The 27,724-nt window shown below is 34.4% G+C and overlaps 2 protein-coding genes across 2 annotated transcripts in view; one reads left to right on the forward strand and one right to left on the reverse strand.

The window, feature by feature from the left end:
* The window catches only part of LOC123552299 (tyrosine-protein phosphatase 10D-like), a 62,638-nt gene extending 42,856 nt beyond the window's left edge, over nt 1-19,782 (reverse strand). The window contains exons 1-6 of the mRNA XM_045341849.2: nt 19,495-19,782; nt 10,176-10,452; nt 8,526-8,798; nt 6,762-6,850; nt 3,845-4,049; nt 2,423-2,692 (exon numbers count right to left, since the gene is read on the reverse strand). Coding sequence (XP_045197784.2) covers nt 2,423-2,692; nt 3,845-4,049; nt 6,762-6,850; nt 8,526-8,798; nt 10,176-10,452; nt 19,495-19,551 — 1,171 coding nt within the window. The 5' untranslated portion in view covers nt 19,552-19,782. The remainder of the gene's footprint in view (nt 1-2,422; nt 2,693-3,844; nt 4,050-6,761; nt 6,851-8,525; nt 8,799-10,175; nt 10,453-19,494) is intronic.
* A 79-nt stretch (nt 19,783-19,861) lies between these two features.
* Nucleotides 19,862-27,702, forward strand: LOC123552301 (biliverdin reductase A-like). Its single transcript, XM_045341854.2, has 8 exons — nt 19,862-19,884; nt 23,090-23,217; nt 23,612-23,728; nt 24,100-24,197; nt 24,866-24,979; nt 25,994-26,174; nt 26,676-26,827; nt 27,480-27,702. The coding sequence occupies exons 2-8, from the start codon at nt 23,093-23,095 to the stop codon at nt 27,614-27,616; spliced, it is 924 nt and encodes a 307-aa protein (XP_045197789.2). The 5' UTR covers nt 19,862-19,884; nt 23,090-23,092; the 3' UTR covers nt 27,617-27,702.
* The last annotated feature ends 22 nt before the right edge of the window (nt 27,703-27,724 follow it).

The raw sequence follows: 27,724 nt of genomic DNA on the forward strand, positions 1-27,724 counted from the left end.
TGCTGAATAAATGGCTAATGAATTATTGAACTGAAGGATGGAAAACAATTATGGTAAAAGTTTTTCAATCAAATACCTTTAGAAATCCAGATGCAGAAAATCTACAGATTTATTGAGTAATACTGTGAAATCATTAACCTTTACCCTGCTAAATTTCTAAAATGGACTGGTCTATCATTTAATTTGGGCAGTACCATTTATTACTCGAAGGGGTGTCCACTGAAAATTTACTGATTGATCTTTGTCTGCACTGGTCGTAAAGGCAGAAAATCACTTGTCGCCAGCAGGCTAACAGTTAATATACATTGTATTAACAAATGACTAATTTTCCTGGACCTGTGGTTTTGTCAGTTCATAAAATTTAATCCCAATAAGGAAATAAAATACCAAATTATGTTTTCTTTAAAAGCCAATATCGACAAATCATGTTGCAACCAAATGGTGGTTTTGGTGGAAAACATAAATGTCATGCAAATGAGATTAAACAATTTCAAAGTATTCAAATCAATAGTAACAAGAGCACCGCCTTGCGGGTGCTGACGCTCATCTGATTTTTTTGTGTAATAGAAATATTGTCCTACCCATGATTTTCTAAGTCTAAAAAGGGCCATCATTCTTGCAAAAAGCAGGATAGAGTAATGTTTCTTGATGTACAGTGTCCACTTATGATGGTGAAAAACTGTTGCAAGTTTTAAAGCAATAGCTTTGATAGTTTATGAGAAAAGTTGACTTAAACATAATACTCAACCAAGAAAATGATTTTCTAAGTCCAAAAGGGGCAATAATTATTGTAAAAAGCAGGATGGAGTTATGTTGCTTGCTTTACAGGGTCAGCTTATGATGGTGAACAAGTGTTGCAAGTTTCAAAGCAATAGCTTTGATAGTTTAAGAGAAAAAGTTGACCTAAACATAAAACTTAACCAAGAAATCTGATATTTTCTAAGTCCAAAAGGGGCCATAAATCTTGCAAAAAGCAGGACGGAGTTATGTTTCTTGCTGTACAGGGTCAACTTATGATGGTGAACAAGTGTTGCAAGTTTTAAAGCAATAGCTTTGATAGTTTAGGATAAAAGCTGACCTAAACATAAAACTTAACCAAGAAAACTGATTTTCTAAGTCCAAAAGGGGCAATAAATCTTGCAAAAAGCAAGATGGAGTTATGTTTCTTGATGTACAGGGTCTGCTTATGATGGTGAACAAGTATTCCAAGTTTCAAAGCAATAGCTTTGATAGTTTAGGAGAAAAGTTGACCTAAACATAAAACTTAACCAAGAAATCTGATATTTTCTAAGTCCAAAAGGGGCCATAAATCTTGCAAAAAGCAGGACGGAGTTATGTTTCTTGCTGTACAGGGTCAACTTATGATGGTGAACAAGTGTTGCAAGTTTTAAAGCAATAGCTTTGATAGTTTAGGATAAAAGCTGACCTAAACATAAAACTTAACCAAGAAAACTGATTTTCTAAGTCCAAAAGGGGCAATAAATCTTGCAAAAAGCAAGATGGAGTTATGTTTCTTGATGTACAGGGTCTGCTTATGATGGTGAACAAGTATTCCAAGTTTCAAAGCAATAGCTTTGATAGTTTAGGAGAAAAGTTGACCTAAACATAAAACTTAACCAAGAAATCTGATATTTTCTAAGTACAAAAGGGGCCATAAATCTTGCAAAAAGCAAGATGGAGTTATGTTTCTTGCTATACAGGGTCAGCTTATGATGGTGAACAAGTATTCCAAGTTTCAAAGCAATAGCTTTGATAGTTTAGGAGAAAAGCTGACCTAAACATAAAACTTAACCAGGCAACGCCGACGCAGACGCAGACGCCGACGCTGACGCCGACAACCGCTCAAGTGATGACAATAACTCATCATTTTTTTTCAAAAAATCAGATGAGCTAAAAATGCCTTTATTTTTTATCAAGGCTCCTGCTATGGTAAGAATACATTCACATGGTTCATACAGAACACTGGAGACAAAATTAAAGTATATTTCGGGACTTTTCAAGTACCTTTCCAAACACTTCAAGGGCTAAAACAGTTTAAAAATTAGAACTGACATCATGTTTATATATGTAAATGCAAAAACGATGTGAAAGAAGCTATTGTACTCATTTTAAATTCCGATAAAAAGTGATCGTAGACTGCTCCTGCAATCAGGATCAGCAAGTGTCCAAATACACGAATTTTGTTCCAATATAATTTCAACTTTTTCTACTTCTTTTGCAACAAAACAAGTTGCTGCTGGCCATTTTTCAAGGGGGTTTTGGTAAAATTCAACTATTTTTTTGTTTTCAAAATTCAAGTACTTTTCCAGGATTTTTAAGGTGTAGACAATATCATGTAATTGTAAAGGACTACCATTAAATTCAAGGACATTTCAAGGTCTCCTTCATGTAGAATAAAAAACCACTCATTAAAAACCCTTACATGTATAGAATGTCTTCTGCACGGCTGGACTTGTCTCATACCCAGTTGATACCACAATGCTCACATTGTACATGGAACCAGTATTCAGATTGGTCAAGGGCAGTTCTTGTTTCTCACCAGTTAGCTCCCTTGTAATGGAACCGTACACACTTGTAACATGTATGATGAAATGTCGGAAATGGTAGTCTAGATTGCCCGGCAATGTCCATCTTAGATGTATAGACGTGTCATTACTCAGTATTTCATCTAGACTTGATGCAGGTAAAGGAACTGAAAATAAAATTCAACCTCAACTTAAATGAAATATCTATACAAATACCCTATAGTAGAAAATGCCGAAAGGAACATGCTAGCCACTTATGAACCTCTATGTAACATTGACTTCATGTCCATCTACTTGTTGGGACTAATAAATACAGATAGCATATATGACTCACTATTTTACATATAAATATTTTAGATATTTGAATCAAGAAAATACATAGCGAAAGCTTGTGTTAAGGTAGTGGACCTGTAACGACGATCGCCAATTTCCGTGTGATTACGTATTTTTGTTAAGCCTTTCAGCATTTTTGGACGTATGCAGCTTAATGTGAACATAACTTTCTGCAACAAGAGCTGTCACAGGAGACAGCGCGCTCGACTATTTCAATGTTGGATAGTGAAACTGGGCACATCTGAGGAAGCTGCAGCTGTCATTAGAGTGTTTAATGAAAAAGAGGGAATAATTCATAAATTATTGGCTCAAGAATTATGGCCCTTGTGTCATATGATGTGAGTGATGATGTTGAACAACTATTTTAAGTTTGAATCAAATCCATTTAGTAATAACTGAGATAAGAGTGAAAGTGCATGAAAACTTTAACCTGAAAATCTAAGAAAAAGTGGGCATAATTCATGAAATATTGGTACCACAGTTATGGACCTAGTGTCATATGTTGTGGGTGATAAGGTAGAAGAACTATTTTAAGTCTGAATCAAATCCATTTAGCAATAACTGAGATACAGTGAAAATGCATCAAACCTGAAATTCTAAGTAAAAAGGGGGGATAATTCATGAAATATTGGTGTTAGAGTTATGGCCCTTGTGCCATATGATGTGGGTGATGATGAGGAATAACTATTTTAAGTTTGAAACAAATCCATCAAGTAAATACAGAGATAAAGTGAAAGTGCATCAAAACTTTAACAAAAGTGGGGACACGGAAGGACGACGACGCCGGGTTGAACAGGACAGCTCTCCATACTTCGTATAGTCAAGCTAAAAATCATATTAGAATGTCAATATCGCATACAGAGGTTTGTACATAATTTGCCAATTGTCATTATGGGTCCGCTACCTTAATTCATTAAAACGCCCTGAAACAGTCAAACCACACAGATAATAATTTCCATGGGACGAGAATCCAGATAAAAACTTACTGGTGGAATGCATGGTCATAGCAGCTTCACTGACAGCCTCACCCAGTTTACTGTACACACGGATCTCGTACACCTGGCCCGGAATCCCGGGCATTGTAAGCTCGCAGTATCTCTCATTGCTCGTGTTGCATGTAATGTTAACAGTAAGTTCATTGAAGTTGTCACCATTTGTTGAGTTATACGTGTAGCTTAACTTAAAGCTATCCTGTAAAGACACAATTTTATAACAATATAATGTAATATAAAACTTGAAAGCGCACAAAACACATATTTATACACATTTATGTAAATTAAAAATAAAACTGTCCTTTTCTAGCTTTAAAATAATTGTACAGTTAAGCCGGCCCAAACGGCCGCCTGTAATAGGCAGCCTATCAGCTAACTTCCTAAACTGAGTTTCTGTTTTTATTTCAATTTGTCTTAAGCAATTACCTGCCATAAGCAGCCAGGTCATGTTGCTTCATTGGACGGTTGCTTAACACAGGTCTGACTGTGTGTAAAAACAGGTTTGATATACTGTTAAGGGTTCAATTATTTTAGGTTGATATTTAAGAAATGAAAAGGTTTTTTTCGGTGTTCATGCGAAATGAACGACAAAATAGGACCGGAAAATGTTTAATTTGCCGATCCTATTCTGTCGTTCATTTCGCATGAACACTGAAAAAAATAGTTTCATTTCTTCTATTTACATTATATTTCCTTTCCATTAAATTCTGTAAACTGTATAATATTATGAATTGCATATAATTTGTAGCATTTAAACATTAAAATGAGCTTCCCGGCCATTCTGTTCACCAGACGGCACACATCAAAAAAGGAATGTTCTTCCTGACTATATTCGGACGTAGTCAAAACAGCGGTCAGTTATCACGAAGAAGCAATGACGTAACTTTCGTGCCTTTCCTTTTGCTGTTCATACGAAATGAACGTCAAAAGTTTCAATGGAAAAGAATAGGGCGAATGTAAAAATTTTGTTAACATAGCCTTATTACGTAATAACATCAAAGTATTGAGCAAGTCCTGGAGAAAAAACAAACTATATAATGAAAACAATAAATTATCATGTATTGACCCACAAAAGGGAGGTAATCAAATCAAGCTTATTAATAATAATAATGAAGATAAAATAACTGCATCAGTTCTGACAGCTTTTTAACAGAAAGATAAAAGATACAAGCACATAAAGTTTCTGCATATCAAATTACTTGCATATCTCATTTATGCAAAGCAGGACAAAACTAGAGTTTGTTCAAAATATATATATGTTATAACTGATCACTCTTAAAATGCCCATGGAAACAGCTATTTGCATCTAGATTAAATTGAGGGTAAATAATGAATGAGATCAAATATCACTTTATCATTGTTCTCCAATATAATCTACATAAAATAGCAAATACCAGTTATAAAAGATGATGTATTAAATTCTATTACTGATTTTCTATGACAATTCTTTCGAGTATGGCTCAATGGAACAAAATATTTGCAGCGGCCTAGCTATGCTGAGGTAGCTGCATCAGCATTTTTTTTCTTGCACAAATAAAAAACTGGGAAGCAAAAAGCAAAACATTTTTAGGGAACACATCCTTGGACTTCTTTCAAAGTATTCAGTATTTTACAGTTTATAGCTACAACCCTATGGTGGTTACTCTGTGCTTATGAACAGATCTACTCTGTACACCAGTAGCATTATGTTTACATTTTAAAGTTTTATTCACAGACAAGCCCAGTGATAAAACCACAAACCTTTATGTATGTTAGCTAAAAGTCCCAACTACAGTTTGTTCAATCAGTTCTGTAACAGGTATTTAACCTTTACCCTGCTAAATTTCTAAAATGGACTGGTCCATCATTCAGTCTTGGCAATACCACTTATTATTCAAAGGGGTGTTCACTGAAAATTTATTGACTGAATAGCATGAATAGCAAACAGTGCAGACCATGACGAACCTGCACGGCTTCTATAGTCACATCAGAGGGAAGTTAAAAAAAATAGTCTAAGTCCACACAATAATCCTTACCAGGTAGCGACAGGTCAAAGTACACCTAAAAATTGGATGTAACATGCATGTTATACTACATAAAAATGGTCTCAATTTTTCCCTACGGCCAGTAATATAAAAGTTACAATATAAGCTATTTATAATAACAACAAAGGGAAGTAATTCTAAATTAGGGACCTGGTTCTTGTGCATGACCCTCCGTCTCAGGATGGTGAACAATTGTGCTAAGTTACATCAAAATCCCTCCATACATAAAGAAGAAATGCTCAAAAAAAAAGTCTTGTATCTGACTTTGACCTCTAAATGTTACACTGAACTTAGAGCTAGGGGTCTGGATCTTGCACATGACACGTCATCTCATTATGAGGAACATTTGTACCAAGTAATTTCAAAATCCCTTGATGAATGGCAGAGTTATACACCGGACACGAAACAGACCATGTTAACCTTTGACCTCTAAGTGTGACATTGACCTTGGAGCTAGGGGTCTGGGTCTTGCGCATGACATGTCGTCTCATTATGGTGAACATTTATGCCAAGTTATTTCAAAATCCCTCCATAAGTTATGGACCGAACACGAAGTGGGACAGATGGAAGGAAGGATGGAAAGACAGATGCAGCCTATTTCTATGTCCCCCATTTTTCTTCGAAAAAGGTGGGGGACAATGAAAGCCAAAGCTGTCACATCTGCCATGATTTTTAAAATAAATCAAACTGGAATTTCATTTATATGCTGTGTACTGATATACCCATTAAAATCATGAAAATAAGCCATGCATGAAAAATCAAGACTTTTACAGTATCGGTCTAAAGTTCTAGTATCATGTCTATATTTAATTGATTTGATATTGTCATACATACTAAGTAACCTACAATATCAGTGTTTCCACGGTATCAATATGTAATGTATATACCTGTACACTTTGTGTCGCAGACTCCCAGCTGATATTAAGCTTCTGCGTATCTATGGCAACCACTGTCAGATTTGTTGGTGGTAATGGAGCTGTGAAACAAAATAATAAAAGTATTTGTGATGTGTGAAATATTATATCATATTTCAGATAATATACATGTAACAGATTCTTATCATGAAATTTACATGAAGGTAATTGTAAAGTCGTCAATAGACATTTTACAATATAAGTATAAACAAGAGCTGTCCATAAGACAGCACACTCAACTTTTCTCAGTGCTTGTCTCTGAATTAGAGCTTTGCCATTAAAAACTTTAACCAAAAAATTCTAAGTTAAAAAGAGGCATAACTCTGTCAAAATTCAATCAGAGTTATGGGGATTGTTTCTCCTGGTATAGTCTTTGATAGTAAATAACTATTTAAAGTTTCAAGTCAATAGCTTTGATAGTAACAGAGATATTTCACTTTATAAAAAAAAACTTTGAGTGCAATAGCTCAACTTTCCTTCGAAAAGTCAAGCTAAAAATTGTAACAATCAATGCAAAAACTTGTGAGACGAGGTAAAGTCAATGAGGTGTAAGCTGCTAGCCCAGAAGACACAGCTCAAAATGTGTGGGGTTTTTTTTTTGTTTTGTTTTGCTTTGATTTTGTTGGGACTAGGGTTACTACTACACAATTTAGGTCATATGGCAACCTCTCAAGCTCTTGAAGGCGGAAGTTGCCCTGTGGTGTACCTAAGCATTATTTTAGACATGTACAGGAATCTGTGTGGATCCACTGACATTCCTAAGCCAGATGACTTCCTCACATGTAGAATTTTATGCCCCAAGCAAGGTTTCAAACCCACATCAGAGAAGGTCAAGTAATTTTAAGTCAGCAACCTAAACCACTGAAAACTGCTCAACAGGGGTTGTAACCACTGTTATACGGTTTCTTTGGCAAACAAAGGACATCAAAGTAACTTCCTAGGAACAAGCCCCACAGTTTAAATGTAATCAAGCTAAAATAGCTAAATTTTAACATAAAAAAAAGCAGATAGGGAGTGATTCATTTTCATACAACTGTAAGTCACTGCTCACTCTTGCCAAGTTTTACTTTAATATATATAGTAAGTGTTACAGGATGACATGCTTTGTGAATGGTTTCAATATTTTAAGTAACACATACAGCAACAAACAGTCAGAAACTATAACACCATCATCTTAAAGGGACTCTTTCACATATCTGACATCTTGAAATTTGTTAGAACTTGATCTAAAGTTTAACCCTTACCCTGCTAAATTTCTCCTATAATGAACTTGTCCATCTTTCAATTTTGACAGTACCATTAATGTGAAAGGGCTGCATACCAAAAAGATACTGACTGAATGGCAAACAGTGCAGGTCAAATCAGACTGCATGGATGTGCAGGCTGATCATGATCTGCACTGGTCACAAAGACAGAATCATTCATAACCAGCATGTTAAAGTCTAAACTTATTCATGTTAATATTTTTTGCAAAAACAATATGTTAAGTACAAAAACTGACTTGAAAGTGAGTAAAGTGTATGTGACGCTGATAAACAAAAGCACAATTCTACAATAGATTTCCAAATATTCTGCTTTGGCCTATATCACCACTGCAAAACATTTTTTATCTCACTATGTGAAACCGGAATTTTCATATCTTTCATACTAACTGTGAACATGAACTGTACTTTTATCTTTGACAATTAATTCTTTCAAATGCAAATAAGTAAGATCAAAAGCATAGAACAAGCATACCTGTATTCATTGTTAACTCCTGTGAGGAATTACTTGATTCTCCCTGACTGTATGTTACCATAGTAACTAAATAACTGCTGCTATGAGAAAGGCCTTGTAGCAAAAACCCTGTGGCAGTGACATTTGGAGATTCAAACTGAAAACTGGCATCAGTGATTCCCTGTACCAAAACCTTATAAGAATCCTGTATACTCTGGTTGCTAGGTGACCATGTGATGTAAGCAGATGTAGATGTGATACTGGAGGCTTGAACGTTTTCCACTGGTAATGGTTCTGAAAATTAAATAATAAAATCTGGATAAAAAACGTTTTCAGTTAGAGAGAGGGTTAGGGGTGGGGCACATTCTGAATTAAGCATGCTAAGGAAGTACATGTACCTGTACAAAACAGTAGAAAAGTCTTGCTTAATGAATACAGAAGTAGAAAATATATTTTTTCTTTTACTCACTTTAACTCCAATGAAATAAAGATTCCATGGTTTGTGCAGGTTCAATTGCATGTTTTGTTTTGCTGCATTTAATGCAGTTTTTCCAACGTCATTTCACGTCAATTAACCTGTTTTTCTGAAATCCTTACTAGTCTTAACAAGGTTAAGTTAACTTTTTCTTTGCAAGTAAATGACAACTTCCCCATAATATATTATAAGTGGAGAAGAAATGACAAAAGTCACATTAGACTGAACATATGCCTCTAGTAACTACCTGTTTTGCTGCTTTGAAAATGGTATAATTCACCTAAATTTACCATTTTTTTTGCAAACTTTATTTTGCAAACACAGTTTTTACTACCCCTAATACATGTGTTTTTATACAATGTCAAAAATATTCACAGATTAAGATTCTGCAATCGGAAATAAAGGGAGTGGCAAATGACATGTATGTTATACAATATGACATCAAATATACCGGAGATGGTTATTTTTTGTGTCCTGTTTGTTATTTTGCTTAGACATAATCACCTACTTGTCATGTGCAGCTAGAAAAACTTGCAAACTTGCGAATATTAGCTAAAATTAAACAATGGCAAACATTAACCAATCTATAGCAGCAATTTATTAAACCATTTCCTTAACAACATCCTTCAGAATTATTTAGACAGTAGCTTTTATGTTACATGTTTCAAAATATAAATAGAAAAAAAATGAGGACTCTGAGTAAGTACTGTAAACTACAAATCGTGAAGTCAGTGCTTAATTATCAGGGATTATATGAAAGGTTGTCTAGACACTGTATCGTATTACTATACACATATTTCCTGTTTTTTCCCTACTAATTTGTTAAATATTTCCATTTTACCTTCTATTAAGTCAAGGGCTTGCCAAAATATTTTAGTACTAAGTTAGTGACATAGCTAGTTTGATCCATTAATTAATCATGTTTTCCAGCCCTATTAATTTTCGAAGTGTATCAGTACGATTAATCAAACTACGTAAACCCTATCGAGATAAAGTATCAGCATAGATTTAGAAACACTGCTCATTAATATTCTATATTTTCCATCATATCTGGATCCCATTTTAGCCCTATTAACAACTAATCGGCTATAATGTGCGGTACTTTTTTGGGGTTTATTTTTGATCGTCGGAAGTTCTAAGATGCAATTGGCACTTTCTGAAATGTTTAAGTGTTTCTATTTATATTTTTTACATACTTGTGGTTATGAGGTCTTCGAACACAGCGACAGAATTCATTTGAATTTCAACATCATACGTCTGTCCTGGAAACAACCCAGATATTAAATGGGTAATCCCCGTCTGGTTATCAGCCGGCATGGAGACACTTTCTGTTTTCGTATCTGTGCTATTGTCTTTAATGCCATAGAGAACACTGTATGTGTCGTTAAGATCAGAGACCGCCCAGTGAAGTGAAATCGTATACTCTGTAACAGTAACATCGAGGGTGGAGTTGCTGCCATATAGACTGTATACCTGGAAAAAATGAAAATCCATGACAACACTGTTTCAAGATGAGAAATTGATTAAGTCCCAAGTTTAACTAGCATTATAACAATTTACGAGCTGTCCGTAAGACAGTCAATGCTCGACTGTTCAAATTGTTGTCCCAGAAGCTTGAATATTACCCTAAATGTTAAAATATCTATAGAGTTTCAATCCAGTATCTGCATTAGTTTTGGAGATTGTAACTTACATGCAAAACTTTCACACAGAGAGGGCATAATTTGGCCAAAATAAATGTCAGAGTTATGGGACTTGATGTTATGACCTAGTTTTATAACCCTAGGACACATGTGAAGTTTCAATTCAATATTAAATTTTGCATTAGTTTTTGAGATTGTAACTTGCATGCAAAACTTTAACCAGGATTTTTCAAGTCCAAAAGAGGGCATAATTTGGACAAGATAAATGTCAGTGTTATGGGACTTGATGCTATCACCTGGTTTTATAACTCGGAAGATATATGAGAAGACTCCAAATTCAAAATCTGCATATATACGTACTTGCACACTTTTAACCAAGGTGTGACGCCCGAATGCCAGGGTAAGTAGAATAGCTCAGACTATTCTTTGAATAGTCAAGCTAAAAATTGAAAACATGCTGACAGATGGCAAAATATCAAATAATGCCTTCAAATCTGCATGAAATATATCTCAAATATAAACCCCAAGACCTAAAAAAAAAATGTACACTTTATTTGACCATATAATAGACAATGTGTTGATATAAAGCTGTCAAAATGTCATTATATAAAAATGTCTTTCTGCAAAAATGTAATCAAAATTGGGATTTTTTTGTAGAATTCCATTATGAACATTTGCGCAGGTCCAAACATTTTTCATTTTCAATCATTCCAGCAAAATCAAGCATAGAACCCTTCTTTTTTGAAAAATTTAGGTTTAATCAAATTCTGCGTTGTTGAATATATTTGATCAGGATGTTCGTAACTCAATTAAATGTAAACTAGATGCCCAAGGGTAACATGTCGAGCCCGCCAGCTGTCAAAAGGTCTGGGAGTTGCACACGGAACTCTGTCTCACTGAGATAAACATTTGTACCAAACAAAACAATTGTGCCAGGTTTATAATCCAATTCAATGAAATATTGTCCGACAAGTCAATTAGCCATTCAATTAAATTCCAATGTGACCTTACTTAGATATGACATGTGTCCGGAATCAAACAATTGTGCCAAGTTATTTTAAATCCCACATCAATGACAAGTTATTGTCCGACAGGTCAATTATAGCCATATTGACCTTTAAACTCAGTGTGACCATGACCTTTAAGATATTGACGCCGGTGTGCATGCGACACACCATCTTATGGTGGTAAACAATTGTGCCAGGTTATTTTATAATCCCACATTCAATGACGAAGTTATTGTCCGGACAAGGTCAATTATAGCCATATTTGACCTTTAAACTCCAAGTGTGACATTGACCTTTAAGATATTGACATGAGTTTTGCATGCGACACGCCGTCTCATGGTGGTGAACAATTGTGCCAAGTTATTTTGAAATACCACAATCAATGACAAACATATGGTCCAGACAAAGAAATCCTGACGGACGCACTGACGCACACATGCACATACACCGAACAGCCATTTGGACAACTATGTCTTCGCTCCCTTACGGGCTCAACAAAAATAATTCATAGTACAAAACTTCTTGAAAATAATATGTTTTCTAGAAAATAAGTTTTTTTTTCTTCATTTTACAGATGTATCCATACTCAGCCTCATTTAACTACATAAGAGATATTCTTGATCAGGCCTGAGTGTGTATGTGCATAATGGGATTATAAAGTCTTTTTTCATTCATCGTTCATTTTGATGTAAATGTATACAATACACATTTAGTATACAAACAAAAGGAAAAAAGAGACTGCGGACCATTAAGTTAGTACATGTATTATAGGTTATTATAAGTACATAAATCTACATTCTCATTACTGAGCTAAGCAGGCAGGCTGATCAGCTTTTTACAGTATACAAATGTACAATAAAACAAAAAAACTTGAGTTTAATAACCAGTTTGTGATCGAAATGCATCCATTTGACTGGTGTTTACACACAAGTACCATTTTTTTTTTAACAAACTGTACCTAATGTTGTTTCAGGAACCAAGCTCTTTTAGTGTACTTGAACATAAAGATACAACCCTGCCCTTATCAACAAAATAACTTGAAATACAACAGGCACGTTTTTATTAGTACTGATTAGCATAAAGGTAACCACAATGACTCATGTCTGTGTCTTAATTAAAAATCATATCAGGAAGTGTGTCCATATTAAATTAAATCTGAGGTTGTTTATTTTTTGTGAAAACATTATTTAATAAGGATACTGTTAATTTTGAAATGTTGATATTGCCCCCAAGGTTTTTACTTCGTGACTTTGACCGTCGACACATATGAAGTGTGCTGACAGTAAATCGCTAACACGTAAGATAGTATCTATGTTTAAGGCGTAAAATTGCAGTTCAACAAGTCAACCAAGAAAACTGGACCATTAAATGTTTAAAATACTATGTCTTAAGTTACCCATGCGTTTTTGTTTTCTTTTGGAGTACAACATTTGTTTGAAACAAAAATGATAAAATCTTAAATCACTTTCTACTGTTAAACTTAATTCTCATCACCATATAAAATTCCCCCAGCAAACTTGTTTTAACCAAAGGTTTGACATACATTGTACACTGATTTTGATATAACTGATAATTAATTCATTGCATTATTTCTATCTGCATTGATGAAATTGTATTTCATTCATTTCCATTGAAATAAAATGAGATAGCTAGGGCTGGAGCATTTTTAAATGTACATATTCCAAGAAGAATATCAGTCTATACACTGTGCAATGTTATCATTGTGCAATGTTATACAAACAGAGAAAGAATATAAGCAATTTGACTTAAATTTTAACCATATGGTAAACCTTAGACTAGCTATATATATATATATATATATATTTTTTTTTTTTTTTTTTAATTTCTATTTTTGAAATTGTGAATATATAACCAATCTTTATGTCCAATATCATAGACTGATAATATTACAACCAGTTCTCTGCGAAAATCTCTAAAATAAACTTGCATTTGTCACTACATCACACAAGATAAAAGAAAAATTACAAAAGTTTTGTGACAAATTTTCTTTATTATCAGTCTAGTGGCTAGTCTAGGAAAATCTAGATTTGATCTTGGATTGTAAAATTTTATAAAACAATATGACAATTGTAAAATGTAACTAAACCATCTTCTGCCTATATAAGGAAGTAACATTTATCCCTCATTTGTATGTCATTACAATACATGGATGATGGAAATGTACTTATTAAACAATCAACTATGTCATTTTATATTCTAAGCTATGCAGGAATGTTCCAGATGCAAAACAGAATTATCACCCAAAATATTCTTTATCTTCTAATCACTTTTCTCAGCTTTTTTCTCATTTTGCATGAATAATGGCATAATTAATATAAAAATAATATTGACATACTTTAGTATCAATATTTTTTTTTTCATGCAACGCAATTGCCTGAAATGAGTTATAGGTGTTACTGTATTGTTACAAGTATACCAACCCATATCTTCTGAGAGCCCGGCTACATGTATAACAAAATCCTGTTATAGGGAAATTTTTGGGTCACAAAAACTGATGAAGTCATAGCTAAGTATCTCTGTGGGCAGGGGTTGGAGGATCGAGGCCCCTCCCACTCCACTACTTTGTTAGGAGAATAACATTTGTACACGAAATTATAATTATTAATTAAATTCCTTGATGCTAGAAAAGATGTTAGGTTAGCTAGAATCTACATTGTTGAAAAGACACTGCATTGCAGACAAAAACACTAAAGCTATGTGCTCCAATTACTTAATGCCTAAAACCAATAAATCAGGTCTTTTAACCTTTACCCTGCTAAATTTCTAAAATGGACTGGTCCATCATTCAATTTGGGCAGTACCACTTATTATTCAAAGGGGTACTGAAAATTGACTGACTGAATAGCGAACAGTGCAGACCATGATCAGACTGCATGGATGTGCAGGCTGATCTTGGTCTGCACTGGTCGCAAAGGCAGAATCAAATGGGCAGTACCACTTATTATTCAAAGGGGTACTGAAAATTGACTGACTGAATAGCGAACAGTGCAGACCATGATCAGACTGCATGGATGTGCAGGCTGATCTTGGTCTGCACTGGTCGCAAAGGCAGAATCAAATGCCGCCAGCAGGCTAAAGGTTAACTTTCAATTCAAGACCTTCATTCATTGTAAAGCTGAAGTTTCATTAAAGACTAAATCTCCCTGATGTGAAAGGACTTAAGCTCCAAAGTTCTATATGAGTATTTAATGATTCCTTTTTCCCTCAGTTTTCCTTTGATAATTTAATCATGGATGAAAACACTTGAGAATAATAAGCCTTAGAGGATTTTATTAGCCAACAGATCAAGATTAAATCTTGCCTGCAGCCTTTAACCTTTAGCCTGCTAAATTTCTAAAATGGACTGGTCTATCATTCAATCTGGGCAGTATCATTTATTATTTGAAGGGCGTTCACTGAAAATTTAGTGACTAAACAGCGAAAAGTGCAGCCCAAGATGAGAATGCATGGATGTGCAGGCTAATCATGGTTTGCATTGGTCGCATCAACAGAATCACTTGTCGCTAGCATTAAATGATTAAATTGCACTAGTATTTTTTTTCTTCAATGAAGTGGAGAAAATCCAAGTGTTTCAGGATTTGTAAAAACCAATTTGCTAAACTTAAACAGTATAAATTGTATTTCCTTTGATTTTAACAGAATACCGACTTTCAATTTTTCAATTAGATAAGCTATTATGATATTTGAAGAGTCTGCATGAACTAAAAGGCAATTTTTCTAAAACCTAATGCTTCCATGGCCAAGTGGTTAAGCTTGCTGACTTTGAATCACTTGCCCCTCACCAATGTGGGTTCCAGCCTCGCATGCCGATGATGGGGTGTAGAATTATTCAAGCGAGGAAGCCATCTGGCTGGCTTACAATTAGTTGGTGATTCTGCCCAGGTACCCACCCATTAAGAAATAAAGCTTGAAGGGGCACATGGGGTCTTCCTCCATCGTCAAAAGCTGAAAAGTTGCCATATGACCAATAATTGTTTCAATGTGACATTAAACCAAACAAAAGGGAGATAATTCTAAATGTAAGGACTTGTATTTCTATTGAGCTGCTGACACATAATTATGCGATACTTCACAAGCAAATCTTTGATAAATGAAATAAACTTGTGCTTGTATTTGTAGGAAGCTTTAAAGAAAAATAGGAGAGATTGATATCGATAAAAAAATGAAGCATAAACATTATATACTAAAAAATGTTCTTAAGCTATCACAAAACTTTTATACCTTTTACTTATATAACTTAACTACAATTTTCAATTAATTGCATTTTCTTGATGCTCAATATCAAAGCTATAATACTCATTTTTTTATGAAACATGTAGCATTGACCTCTAAACAATTTACTATAAACAATTCTAGATTAATGTTGTAACACAGGCTGATAAATTAAGCCAAGTCTGTTCATAAAATTTAATCAATAAATTTTAATTTCAATAATTTTTGTTAATTAAATTAAAAATTATTCAAAACTGAATTTCCTTCTATTTTGTTCCATTCATCTTTGTCCTTGGGACTCGAGTAGGTATTAACTTATAACTTAATTATTTTTCCTGCTTAAACCAGGTGTCCAAAAATGTTCTGTTTTCACTTTACCTAAACAATGTTGGTTATAAACCATGATTATTTGCTTTTAGTCACCCTTTGCATTAGACGAGCTATTGTTAACCCAAACAACCTTTGGCTATCCTTGGCTATTCAGTGTGAAGACCCAGGCAGTTCCTAATGTAACTTGCAAAATTCTTAAGGTAAAACTGTATTCAGACCTTTATGTGGGTATACAATAAATTTTACAATTGGTTTAGAAATAATTATAAAATTACTTTTATAATTGTTTCTATTGGATAAAAAGGATTACCAAGGAGATGTACTTGAAAACTGATATTTAATTCACTATTTCACAACTAAAAAATCAGTCTTCTTTGTAATTTCGAACAAGCAACATCGCTAAACTAAATTGACAGTATTAATATATTGAAATTAAAATTTATCATTAAAATTTTTTTGAAAGAATTTGGCTAATTTTATAGCCTGGTTACACATAAATAAAATTTTAAAATAAGACAAAACGGATATAGACCAACCATGATAAACACTTAAATGCACTGAGTCGCTCAAAAGCTACACAGAGCTTATGTAAAGCGATGGTAAATAAAATGTACCTTTTTACCTTTTTTTACCTTTACTGACCTCCAATTTTCACAAAAAATGATTGTTCTTAAAAATTTAAGTTTGGTCACATTATGAAAATTAGAACACGAGATTTTGTTTCTAAACTGTCCTAAAATGCTAAATCAAGAAAAACATGTGAGTCGGGGATCGAACCCTGGCCACCGCAGCAATAAAAAAATTAAATTTCTCTGTGTTCTTGACAAATACACCACACAGAAATATGTACTTAAAAGTCATTAAATATAAAGTTTTATAACAAAGAGTGTACCTCTGGTATTACCCATTACAAAGACTATTCAATTTTGAATGAAAAAATTAATAAAACAACGTATTCTTATGTGTTTCCATAACATATAATCTATCAAAAAAGTTTTAAAGCCGTCTAAAGAAATATAGCAATAATTTTCTGATATCCAAAAACATTTCCTTTTTTTACGTTGTACGATCTGGAGGTCAGTGCCTTTAACTATATTAACAATACAGTTAAAAATTCCATCTGGTGTTCAGGCGTGTTGTCCCTCTATTTTAATTAATTCTTTGTTATATTAATTATTAACCATTTTAATGTATAATTGTTCTTAAACTGAACACTACCGTTTGATAAAATCCAAGCAATCTTGTAAAGCCAGCTAAATTTATGAAAGATTCCAACATTGCTGTTCACACAAAAATAAAAAGATTAAAAAGAAAAATGTTATGTAAAATTATGTTCAAATCACTGATCAAATTGATTTTAACGTGATATATGTTGAAGATATGTGTTGTAATATTATGACATTTGCTTATATATAGTTGGTTAGTCTGACAAATCATGTTCGTGTGGTAAGTATATTGGATATTTGACGACATTAATTCATGTACACTAATAAAATGAAGTAACTTATTTACACGTAATGTATAAGGAGTGATAGGAATTTTCAAATAGCCTATCAGATGCAAGCATATGTCAATCAAAAATTGCATGAGTGATTGGCTAACTGCATACTGTTGATCACTTTTCTAATTGGGCAACCTCAGCTACACCAACTGCGGTATATTTATCAAATGTTTGTTAATAACTCCCACATTCTTAATTCAAAATCAATGAAAACTTCATTCATGTCTTCTTATTACCTATATTTCTTATCATTTTACTAAAATCTATATGTGAAATTCTAGTCAGTAAAGTGTTAGACTAAAATTTGTTGACATTTGTCTGAGTAACCATAGTAACATATAAAATGATATAAAGTTACTTTATGATAAAGTATGTAAATATCATACAAACTAATCTTTGTAATTAATTACCTCTGTTCAGAAGAAATTATAAGTGAAATAAATATTGTGTTGGTTTGTTCATGACATCAAATTAATTGGGATTTAAGACCGACTTTAAACCACAAAATTACATTAAGTGCTAGTGAATTAGGTTAATATTTATGATCTAATAACGTAATTTATTATTTTTCTAAATTTTCGAAAGGACACTTCGTGTACATCTATCTTGTCTGACAAACAACAGTCATCTATATATATTTTTTTAAATGAAATCTACCAATAAATGTCCCCAAAAAATAACAATTTTGACCAAGAAATTAGATTATTTTACAGTCTATAAAGTTGCTGAGTACATCTTTTTGATAACACACACAGTTGTGCAATTGTATCAATGCAAGTTTATTATGCTAATTTCTCATTTGCATAATTACATGAAGTGAAAGTTGGTACCTATTATATATTACACCAGTTAATGTATAATTTTGAATTTCCTATCATTTATATGGGCGGGACTTTAGTTGTTTTTATTAATTTGCATAGAAAATTAAATATGAATAATATGTCTTCTTAGAACATGCAAAAAGTGAAATTTGTAGATCTATATGTGTATTTAGAAAATACACCTGTCATCAGATATGATATTGATAAGTCATGCAAACAGTGTTTGAAATACGAGATACCTGTAAACATTATTATCTTTATTTCATCACCTCTTGATAATTTCCATTTTATGACTTAAGGCTATGGCTGTCATACTTTGATCGAAACAGAGTAAATTGGTCAGAAGGTCGGTTATAATCAACCTAACTTTGTTAAGATTACACAGGTCTGCAAATATTTAATGCATACCCGATGTCAACAATATGATCAGAATTTCAGAAAAGTGTTTTATATGCAACAGCACCAAAATGATTTAATTGTGTTGTGTTTTTATATATGAAAATGTACTAAGTCTAAACAGCGCAGGTGTTCTGTATAACTGCTATGTCAACACCTTTTTTTTACAAATTCAGAACCATATTTGGCAACCTGATAGGGTCTATAGCATTCCAATTTCCAGCCAAAAAAATTCAATTAAAATGGTCAAACAATACCTATTAAAGCAACTGTCTTGCAAAACATCCTGTATCTGAAAAGAAGAAGTTGTCATTATAAAACTACAGTGTAATGGCTTGATAAGTGCCATGTTATATGAAATTTGCCATACCCGCTCAGCTTAGTGGGCTGGCTTTTATTATCATCTGATACTCTGTAGACGCCATCCCTAAAAAAATTATCACACTGTTATTATCTGGACTAATTTGAAATTGAATAAATTGTTTTCAGAAGTAAATCCTTAATGTTGAACTGAATTTCAAAATTTCCGTAAAAAAATTAATTCATTTTGCACATGATTAAAAAAAAAACGTGCCTTAACTTACCTGAAACAATACAGTCGCAGCAACTAAATAAAATCGGAATGACAGCATTACTGACATTGACAATAAAATATTTCCAAACTGTGCCACACCTGGATTCTGGAAAATGTCAAAATACTTTATAATCAAAATAAAGCAGATTTTCTACAGCCTATGAACAAACTATTGCCACAGACATATCTATTTCTTAATTTCACTATTTATTCCATCCTCAAAGCCAACGAATCAACGAAAAAATGTAACAAATCGTGACAAAACTAAAACAAATTCATGTTAGTCATGTACATAGGTGTCTCCCAATATCTGAATGACGTCAGGACCTCGTTTTCAAGCTAAAGGTATATCCCTCTTTCTATTTTTAGACTGCAAGGACTGACACATGTATTTATTTATGTAAGCATATTTATAATTTTTCTTAATAATACATATACAAGATACGAACTAAACGCGTCTTAAATGTTTGCTTTTTTTGTGTTAGTTAAGGGTCCTAATTTGAGGCTGCTTTTGACACGATCAAACAGTAGACAAAATAATTGATTTATGGAATCAAAGCACCGAAGTACTGATGGGGCGATTGTCTTGTCAGTGTTCCTAATATGACGGTTAGGAAAATTGACCACCGCGAGGAAAATTGACCGCCTTAATATAACCGGAAATACTGTTGAAAACGGGTGTATTGATTCGTATTGTATTACACTTGTATAGCCGCACCCTCCGGAGACAAGCCAGACTGTTCTATTCTCCAACAGGATCTAGATAAACTTGTGTTGTGGGAGGATGCCTGGGAGATGGAGTTCAATCCAAGCAAGTGTGTTGTCATTCATATATCTAAAAGTACCAAATACAAAATTCAATTCAATTACACCTTGCATGGCCAAACATTAGAATCAGTACCCAGTGCAAAATATCTTGGAGTCAATATATCTAAAGACCTTTCATGGAATCAACACATAGAGCACATGACATCCAGTGCAAACAAAACATTAGGATTTTTACGTAGAAATATCCAGACTACAAACCAACATATTAAGGAAACAGCCTATAAGACCATGGTAAGACCGCAATTAGAGTATGTCTCTACAGTCTGGAACCCCCACACAGATACCAACATTGATAAATTAGAAAAAGTTCAAAAAAGATCAGTTAGATGGGTTAAAAATAATTATTCTACCTATAACAGTGTCACCAGCATGCGGGACGAGTTGGGTTGGCAGAGTTTACAGGACAGACGTGACCTAGCCCGACTGACCATGTTTTATAAGATCATGTATGGTTTAGTTGCGGTACCAGTTCCATCTTACTTAGAAAGGCCTGTGAGAATGTCGCGGCATATGCATGAACTCTCCTTCCGTCAAGTCCATACTGAAGCAAATTATTTCAAATACTCCTTCTTCCCTTATACTGTTGTGTTGTGGAACCACCTGCCTTCTCAAACTGTACTCCAACCTGACCTTGAGGGGTTCAAACGATGTCTTGACCACTCGGTCCTCTCTTACCGCCCCTGAACTCACAAAGCGGATGTTTTTAACCCCTTTTAACTTGTGAATATTTTATCTTACTTAACACTTTCAAACTTTTATCTTCTCTCTCACTATCTTCATTTTTGAAGCCTTCCTTTCACTGCTTTTAAACCAACTTTTATCTGGTTGTGACGCGCAACCCGGCTATTATACCCGTGTGGGGAGTCCAGCCGTATACAAAGATAGATAGATAGATCGAGATATTTTCCTTTTTATATGAACTGTGCCCACTAAGTGCTATTATTTACAAGTGCACACTACGTATATATATACAAGTGTCTGACAGGTGCAGACTAGTTGAAGAGACAGATATTCAGACACAATGGAATCCGGGTACCAGACCCTAGCTCTTTTTGAATAGACCCTTGGTTCTTTAACGTGTCCAGCGTATAGCACCGATACAAGCAAGGATTGCGTGGGTTTCTGACCAGTAGGGCCTACACTTATAGTTGGGTGGGAAACACTGAAAAGGGTTTCTGAAAATTCCTGAGGCACCTGTCAGGGATCGAACCCCAGACCTCTGGACTGGAAAGCCAGCGTGCAAACCACTGAGCTAATCCGTCCACCCAAAACAAAAATAGCCTACATCTACTCCTTTTATTAGAAATATGATTATATGCACAGTATAATTCATGTCGACGTTTTTTTATGAATGAAGCTGTGCTCGGAACCATTCTGCAATAAGTCTAGCTGGTTTGTTTGATGAGCTATTTATAGACCGAGGCCATAGCTATAACGAAGTGGTCGCTGAAATCCCGTTTCCATAATATAAACAACAAAACATAAACGTTATCTAAGTGTTTCGATAAAAAATAAATTAGAAATATTTTATATATTTTTGTTAAATACATCTTACATTTCGCATGATTTATTAGCTTTATCTCTGCACATTTCACAGTGTGTGTAATATGTCAAAGAGTTTTACCTTACCAAAGATGAAAATGCTCCATTCATACAGATATTTCATTCATAGGGGGCGAATTAATTTACCTTCATTATGTAATACTTTCTAATGTTATCTAAAATGACAACAGAGAGCTGTATGACATAATCATTTACAGAATCACGTAGAAATTATAGCATTCTATGTATTTTGGACAGCTACATATTAATATGCCATACATGCTATTACTGTTCTGCTGAAATGTTAGTACTATTTCGGGGCGATTGTTTACTGGTTGCTTGTAGGCAGATCATATTAAGAGAATCTGAACCGTATTGTTAACTCTGGGGCTAATCGCCCCAAAAATTATCTCAGTATTTCCTAGGATCGCGTCAAATTAGTTTGACTAATGGTCAAATCAAATGTGACATTTCTATGACTTCATTATTTCAGTTCATGACCCTACGCCCCCACTACCCTCAGTCTGAGGCTCAGCCTCTCCTTCGCCCCTGCCAACTATAAGCATTTTAAAACGAACTGAGGATAGATCGTATTATAATATGCACTTATCACTATATTACTCTTGCAAGCAAATATGTACCTGGGACAAGTGTCTGTTGATACAAATAAATATATACAAGTACGAACGTTGCTGCAAAATGCAGCAGAAGGAATCTCTTTCTCAGATAGTAGTGCGCTAATTAACACGTTATTGACACCTAACGGAGTGCCAGCACTTTTTGACGCCAGATTCTTATAGTAACGAGGAAAATAAGCGTCAAGGGTGTACCCTCTGGCCATAATGGCAAACCTAGCGTAATATCAACGCAGGCGAAAACATACAGTCTAAGTCTAGGTGTGACCTGAAGACACGCCCAGTCGTATAGTAATCACCCAGTATTTCAGTTATTGTATAAGAAACAGCACTAGCAAAAGACTACGAATAAAGAGATGGCTATTTCAAGTGCCGTTAACTTTCCGAATTTGAGTAATTTTACTTTACCTAAAACCTTTCATTTTACACAGTCTAAGACATAGTCAGAAGATACTTTTGAAAGTAAATGCAACAATGAACATATATAAGCATACATCAACAGCTTGAGGTGTATGAGGAATATTTAAGCTGCACAAAGAGGCAGCCTATTTTTACAAAAAAAAATTAATTAATGAACACATAATTTTATGTTGAAATAAGGTAATGACTACCAGAAGTTTAGGAGCGGTTGTCTTTGGTGCTGGAATCGCTGGTAAAGTTAGGATACGAGACATACTGAGTTGTGATGGTGAAAACATTGGCGCAAAACTCGTAGGCTTTGTATCAAGGTAGGTAACTACTGAATATATCGTAGAGTAGAATTGACAGAGTAGCTGTCAACAGTCGTCCACGTTTTACCAAGGTTAAATTTGAGTTCGATAGTGGTTTTAAGATGCTTGACCAGGCCTGAAATAAGGTCTTAACAAGGACAGGAATAGTCGTCATGTGACCAAAGGTGGCGATGGGACTTTGAACGAAATGAAAGCAAAAAAAAAAAAGAAAAGAAAATTATTTTCACGATAGGGTAATAAAAAGATATTTTGAAAAAAAAAATGTAATACTAGTAAATGATGTTCGAAATAGCCTAACGCCTTATTGAAAGCTGTCGCAATCAGGTTAAAATTCGGTATATTTGCACAGGTTTCCCAAAATATTAGTTATATATCAGTGTTCTGTCCCCAGACGTCAACTTGCAATAGATGGCGCCACACAGATAACAGAGGATGAAGCCCTCCATCGACCGGAAGTTGATGCTGTCTTAATTTGTACAGAACCGTGCGAACATGAACATGTGATAAGGTAATTCTTAAACATTTTTTCCCAGTATTTACTATACCTTTTAAACAGTTAAGAATACTTAGCAGATATATACAAGTTGAAACTTTTCAAATTTTTCACGCGACTATTCACATTTTTAAAGTTACATATGAATTGAGGCAACAGTCCTAGACATTCGCTTGGAAAAACGTGCTCTGTCTTTGGCTGAAATGTTCTGTTAAATAATCCCTTCTTAAAGAAGCGAAACCCCTTCTCAAAGAAGCGAATCATTAAGGTAGCACAGTCGACCAGTCTGCTTTTCGTTCTTCAGTTCCCGAGCTACATTTCAATTAAACGACGTATTATAGATATTTTTCATGTACTGTCAATTTAGTAAGTGCATCTGTTTTCAGGAAAGCCTTTGGCTGCGGGAAACATGTCCTTGTGGAGTTTCCTGTTTGTACATCAGCGTCAGTCACTGCGGAATTGTCTCATCTTGCAGAAGAAAAGGGTTTGAAAACACCTTTATGATGAGTTCATAGTTAATATACATATTTTTGTAAATCAAGAGTTACAGTAAAAAGCATTTATTACTTCTTATTTGTTTGCACCGCCACCAAGTAAATGACAACGTGAAGTTTTGTATGTTTTTGCATGACTTTGTGTACATGTACATTATGGGCAGACAGGTACAAAATCGTGCAATTGTTTTCGTTTCTAGCTAAACCCTCTTACACGTTTCGTCAAGCATTCTTCAAACTTTGCAGGAATATAGTAAGTATAAGGTCTAGCAAATTATGTATGAGCCGTGCCATGAGAAAACCAACATAGTGGGTTTGCGACCAGCATGGATCCAGACCAGCCTGCGCATCCGCGCAGTCTGGTCAGGCTCCATGCTGTTCGCTTTTAAAGCCTATTGGAATTGGAGAAACTGTTAGCGAACAGCATGGAGCCTGACCAGACTGCGCGGATGCGCAGGCTGGTCTGGATCCATGCTGGTCGCAAACCCACTATGTTGGTTTTCTCATGGCGCGGCTCGTATATTTTCATTACTGTAAATCAAAATTATACAATTTTCATACGAATGGGGTTTTCTAACTTATTGACTGTTTTGATTGAACCAAAGATTTACAAATAATCTTTCCTTGATTCACATTATACTTTTATTTTATGTCACAGGATTGGTATTACATGAAGAGAACATTGCTTTACTAACACCAGGTTTTCTTGCTCTGAAAGAAAAGTTACTCAATGCTAGAAGTCCTCTTGTAAAGGGAGAGATTCATTTAACAGGTATGTGCATAGAAATATACATGTATGTAGGCCACCACGTTTGACAGGGAAATCTTGTAAAGAGTTTAATAAATTAAAGTCTGTCTCATCTGGTTTTCGACCCTTAACAGTTTGTTTACACTGCATGTAAATTTATCAAAATTAGCACCATCGATACCAAAAGGTTAATCTTTCAAGAACTGTTTTTTTTAATGTAAAATGAAGTTAAAATCAACCGTTTTCTGGTTTTCCTAGTGGGTGTTCGTTGTAAGATGATTTACCGTCGCTTCCAAGAGGGTAGTCTGGCTACCGACTAGATAATATTTTTTTTTTTTAGAAAAAAATTCTGACTTCATCTGTCCTGGCTCTGATTATCTATTTTTGAGAAGACAAGGGACATAATTATATAAAATTTGAATAGCCTCAGGAGTTATCTCCTTTGAACAAAACATACGGTCTGAACACAGACTACCAAGAAGATGGCGTCGATATAAACGTTTTATGGGGGTTTGCTTTCAGTTGGCCGCGTCTGTTAACTTCTTAATACAGAGAAAAAAACATGAAACAATAAAACTAATTACGAGAACTATAATGTTGACATAAACTAGTATTTCCCACAATAGTTTGGTAATTATATCTGTTCCACCTTTTCAGCATTATCCTGGAAATGAATTAATGCCTTTACATGCGTTTAGGGTTTTCATTCATATTGACTCAAACGTCCTATTATGTAAAATTGTTGCAGAATTTCTTTTTTCAATACTAGGATATTTTAGTACTCAAAATAGCATGTATTGCCAGTGCATATCGTCCCCTTTAGACATATAAATCAATCGCGACTTTTTATTCACTCTGTAGCAGTCAAGAAAATAGTATCCAAATTTTGCTGTACAGTGTTTTGAGAAAGGAGATTCTGAAAATTGTTTATAACGAGCATAAACACGTCATAGGTACTTGTCTTGTTTTACACTTTAGTAATTTGAATCTTGAATATATAAATGATCTAATTCCCTGCTTTTTTCCTTTTCTCCAAAGGGAGCTACAATGGTTGGGTAGAGGATTTTGAGAAGTCTGGTGGACCTTTTTGCGTAAATGTTTCCCTGATACAGACCTTATATGAACTTGTTGGTAATGACCTTCACGCAACAGGAGGTCAACTAGAAGTCACAGATACTGGATTCGTAGCAACTGCCAAACTCGCGTGTTCAAAATGCAGGTAAGAATGCATTGTAAACAGAAGAACTGAAGTTGGAGGTCAAGCTAACAATGCAATTTCAAGTGCTTTTCGTCAAATTTAAAACCAGAAATTATCTTAGAATCAATCAATGTTATGAGATACTGGAGTATTACGACTAATGTCTCTAAACCTAGTTAAGTTACACGGGAGTCAGGTATGAATCCCAGTTTACTAGTCTGACGTAAATACCGTTATATATGTTAACAAATTTTATGTCCGACTTAATTTTGTCTGTGAGGAGTCGTCGGTTTTGGTAAATGTCCTTGTTTCAACATCACAAGTGTGATTAGCACTCTTTATATGTGAAAGCTGGACAGTAAGTTATATTTTGACCTAGATGGAACTAAAGAGTTTGCAAATAATGGCAGATTTGTTGAAATGAAGAAATGTCTGCTTTTGTAAAAAATAATCTGTCTACCGACTGGCGCCATTGGTTTTAGCTACGCCAACGGAAACTTGTAAGTCGAACCTATTTTTCAGGGATTTAACCTTGACTATAAGAAGAACAAAGGAAAGGTCGAAGCGGGAAAAACAGACGAAGTTTATATTGGTAGATGGAACTGTACTTGATGATACTCCAGGAGTGACGCCCCCTCCCGTGGAGGGTATGTCACAACCACCAAAGAAACCAGGTATAGGACTGTTTACACCAAATAGGAAGTGACTACTTAGCGTTAGATATGAAGTAGTCCAAAATTTAGTTCCATGTTGTTGATGAAATATGGCATAATTGTGACAGTTTATACCTTTGGCTTAGTTTTATTACTTATTGTATTGAGAAAAGATCTAGTAAAAAGATCTAGATCACTTTCATTGTGAATTTCCAGCCTTTAGTTTTATTCATTGAGAAAATGTCTATATGCGTAATTGCTCAACGGCAAATTTCATGGAAGCATTTTTAGTGTTTTTCAAAACAGGTTATATCTTAAAGGCGTTTGCTACAGTTTCTGTATATGAGATGAGCGAAATATTTACCAATAACAGAATTTCTCTAAACTTTGGTTATTGAAGGGCAATCATTTAACAAACAAAGATATGCCATCAAAGTCATAGGTCACCTGTATTGAAAAAGAGTTATCTGCCCTTGAAAACAGCATTTCCCCCAACAAATGCCGTTTTCAAAGGCAGATAAATGTAGCAACTTGTTTCCCAACCGGGAAGCAAAATCATTGTTTTTTAACCTGCTCCCCTCAAAAGGTCCGGTGCATAAGAGTATACCTAGTGCCTTTTAATAAAATATTTTATTAAGAAAAGAGTTACAAATGATAATATTGTCTTTTTCAGGGTTGTTCATGCAAGATTTTCTCCAATTTGTTGATAAAGTGAAGGGATTAAGAGAAAACACTACAGACACTGCTAGAACACTTCACTGTGTCCAGGTAGCCGACGATATACATAGATTTATGGGACTGAATTCATAGAACTTCTGATCTGTTTTAGGTTAAAGACTAAATTTGCGAAAATGTCTGATCTGTACTTTGGTTCATGATTAAAAAAATAGAACTCATATATTTGTAGAAGGCATTAGT

This window comes from Mercenaria mercenaria, chromosome 4 (genome assembly GCF_021730395.1).
Source record: "Mercenaria mercenaria strain notata chromosome 4, MADL_Memer_1, whole genome shotgun sequence".
Classification (NCBI taxonomy): Eukaryota; Metazoa; Mollusca; class Bivalvia; order Venerida; family Veneridae; genus Mercenaria; species Mercenaria mercenaria.

Bases quoted from the DNA above. Each gene is read 5' to 3' on its own strand.
- LOC123552301 (XM_045341854.2), top strand. From the start codon at position 23,093: ATGACTACCAGAAGTTTAGGAGCGGTTGTCTTTGGTGCTGGAATCGCT. The intron at 23,729-24,099 runs GTAATTCTTAAA...ATCTGTTTTCAG, and splicing joins GAACATGAACATGTGATAAG to GAAAGCCTTTGGCTGCGGGA. The intron at 24,980-25,993 runs GTATGTGCATAG...TTTTCTCCAAAG, and splicing joins GGGAGAGATTCATTTAACAG to GGAGCTACAATGGTTGGGTA.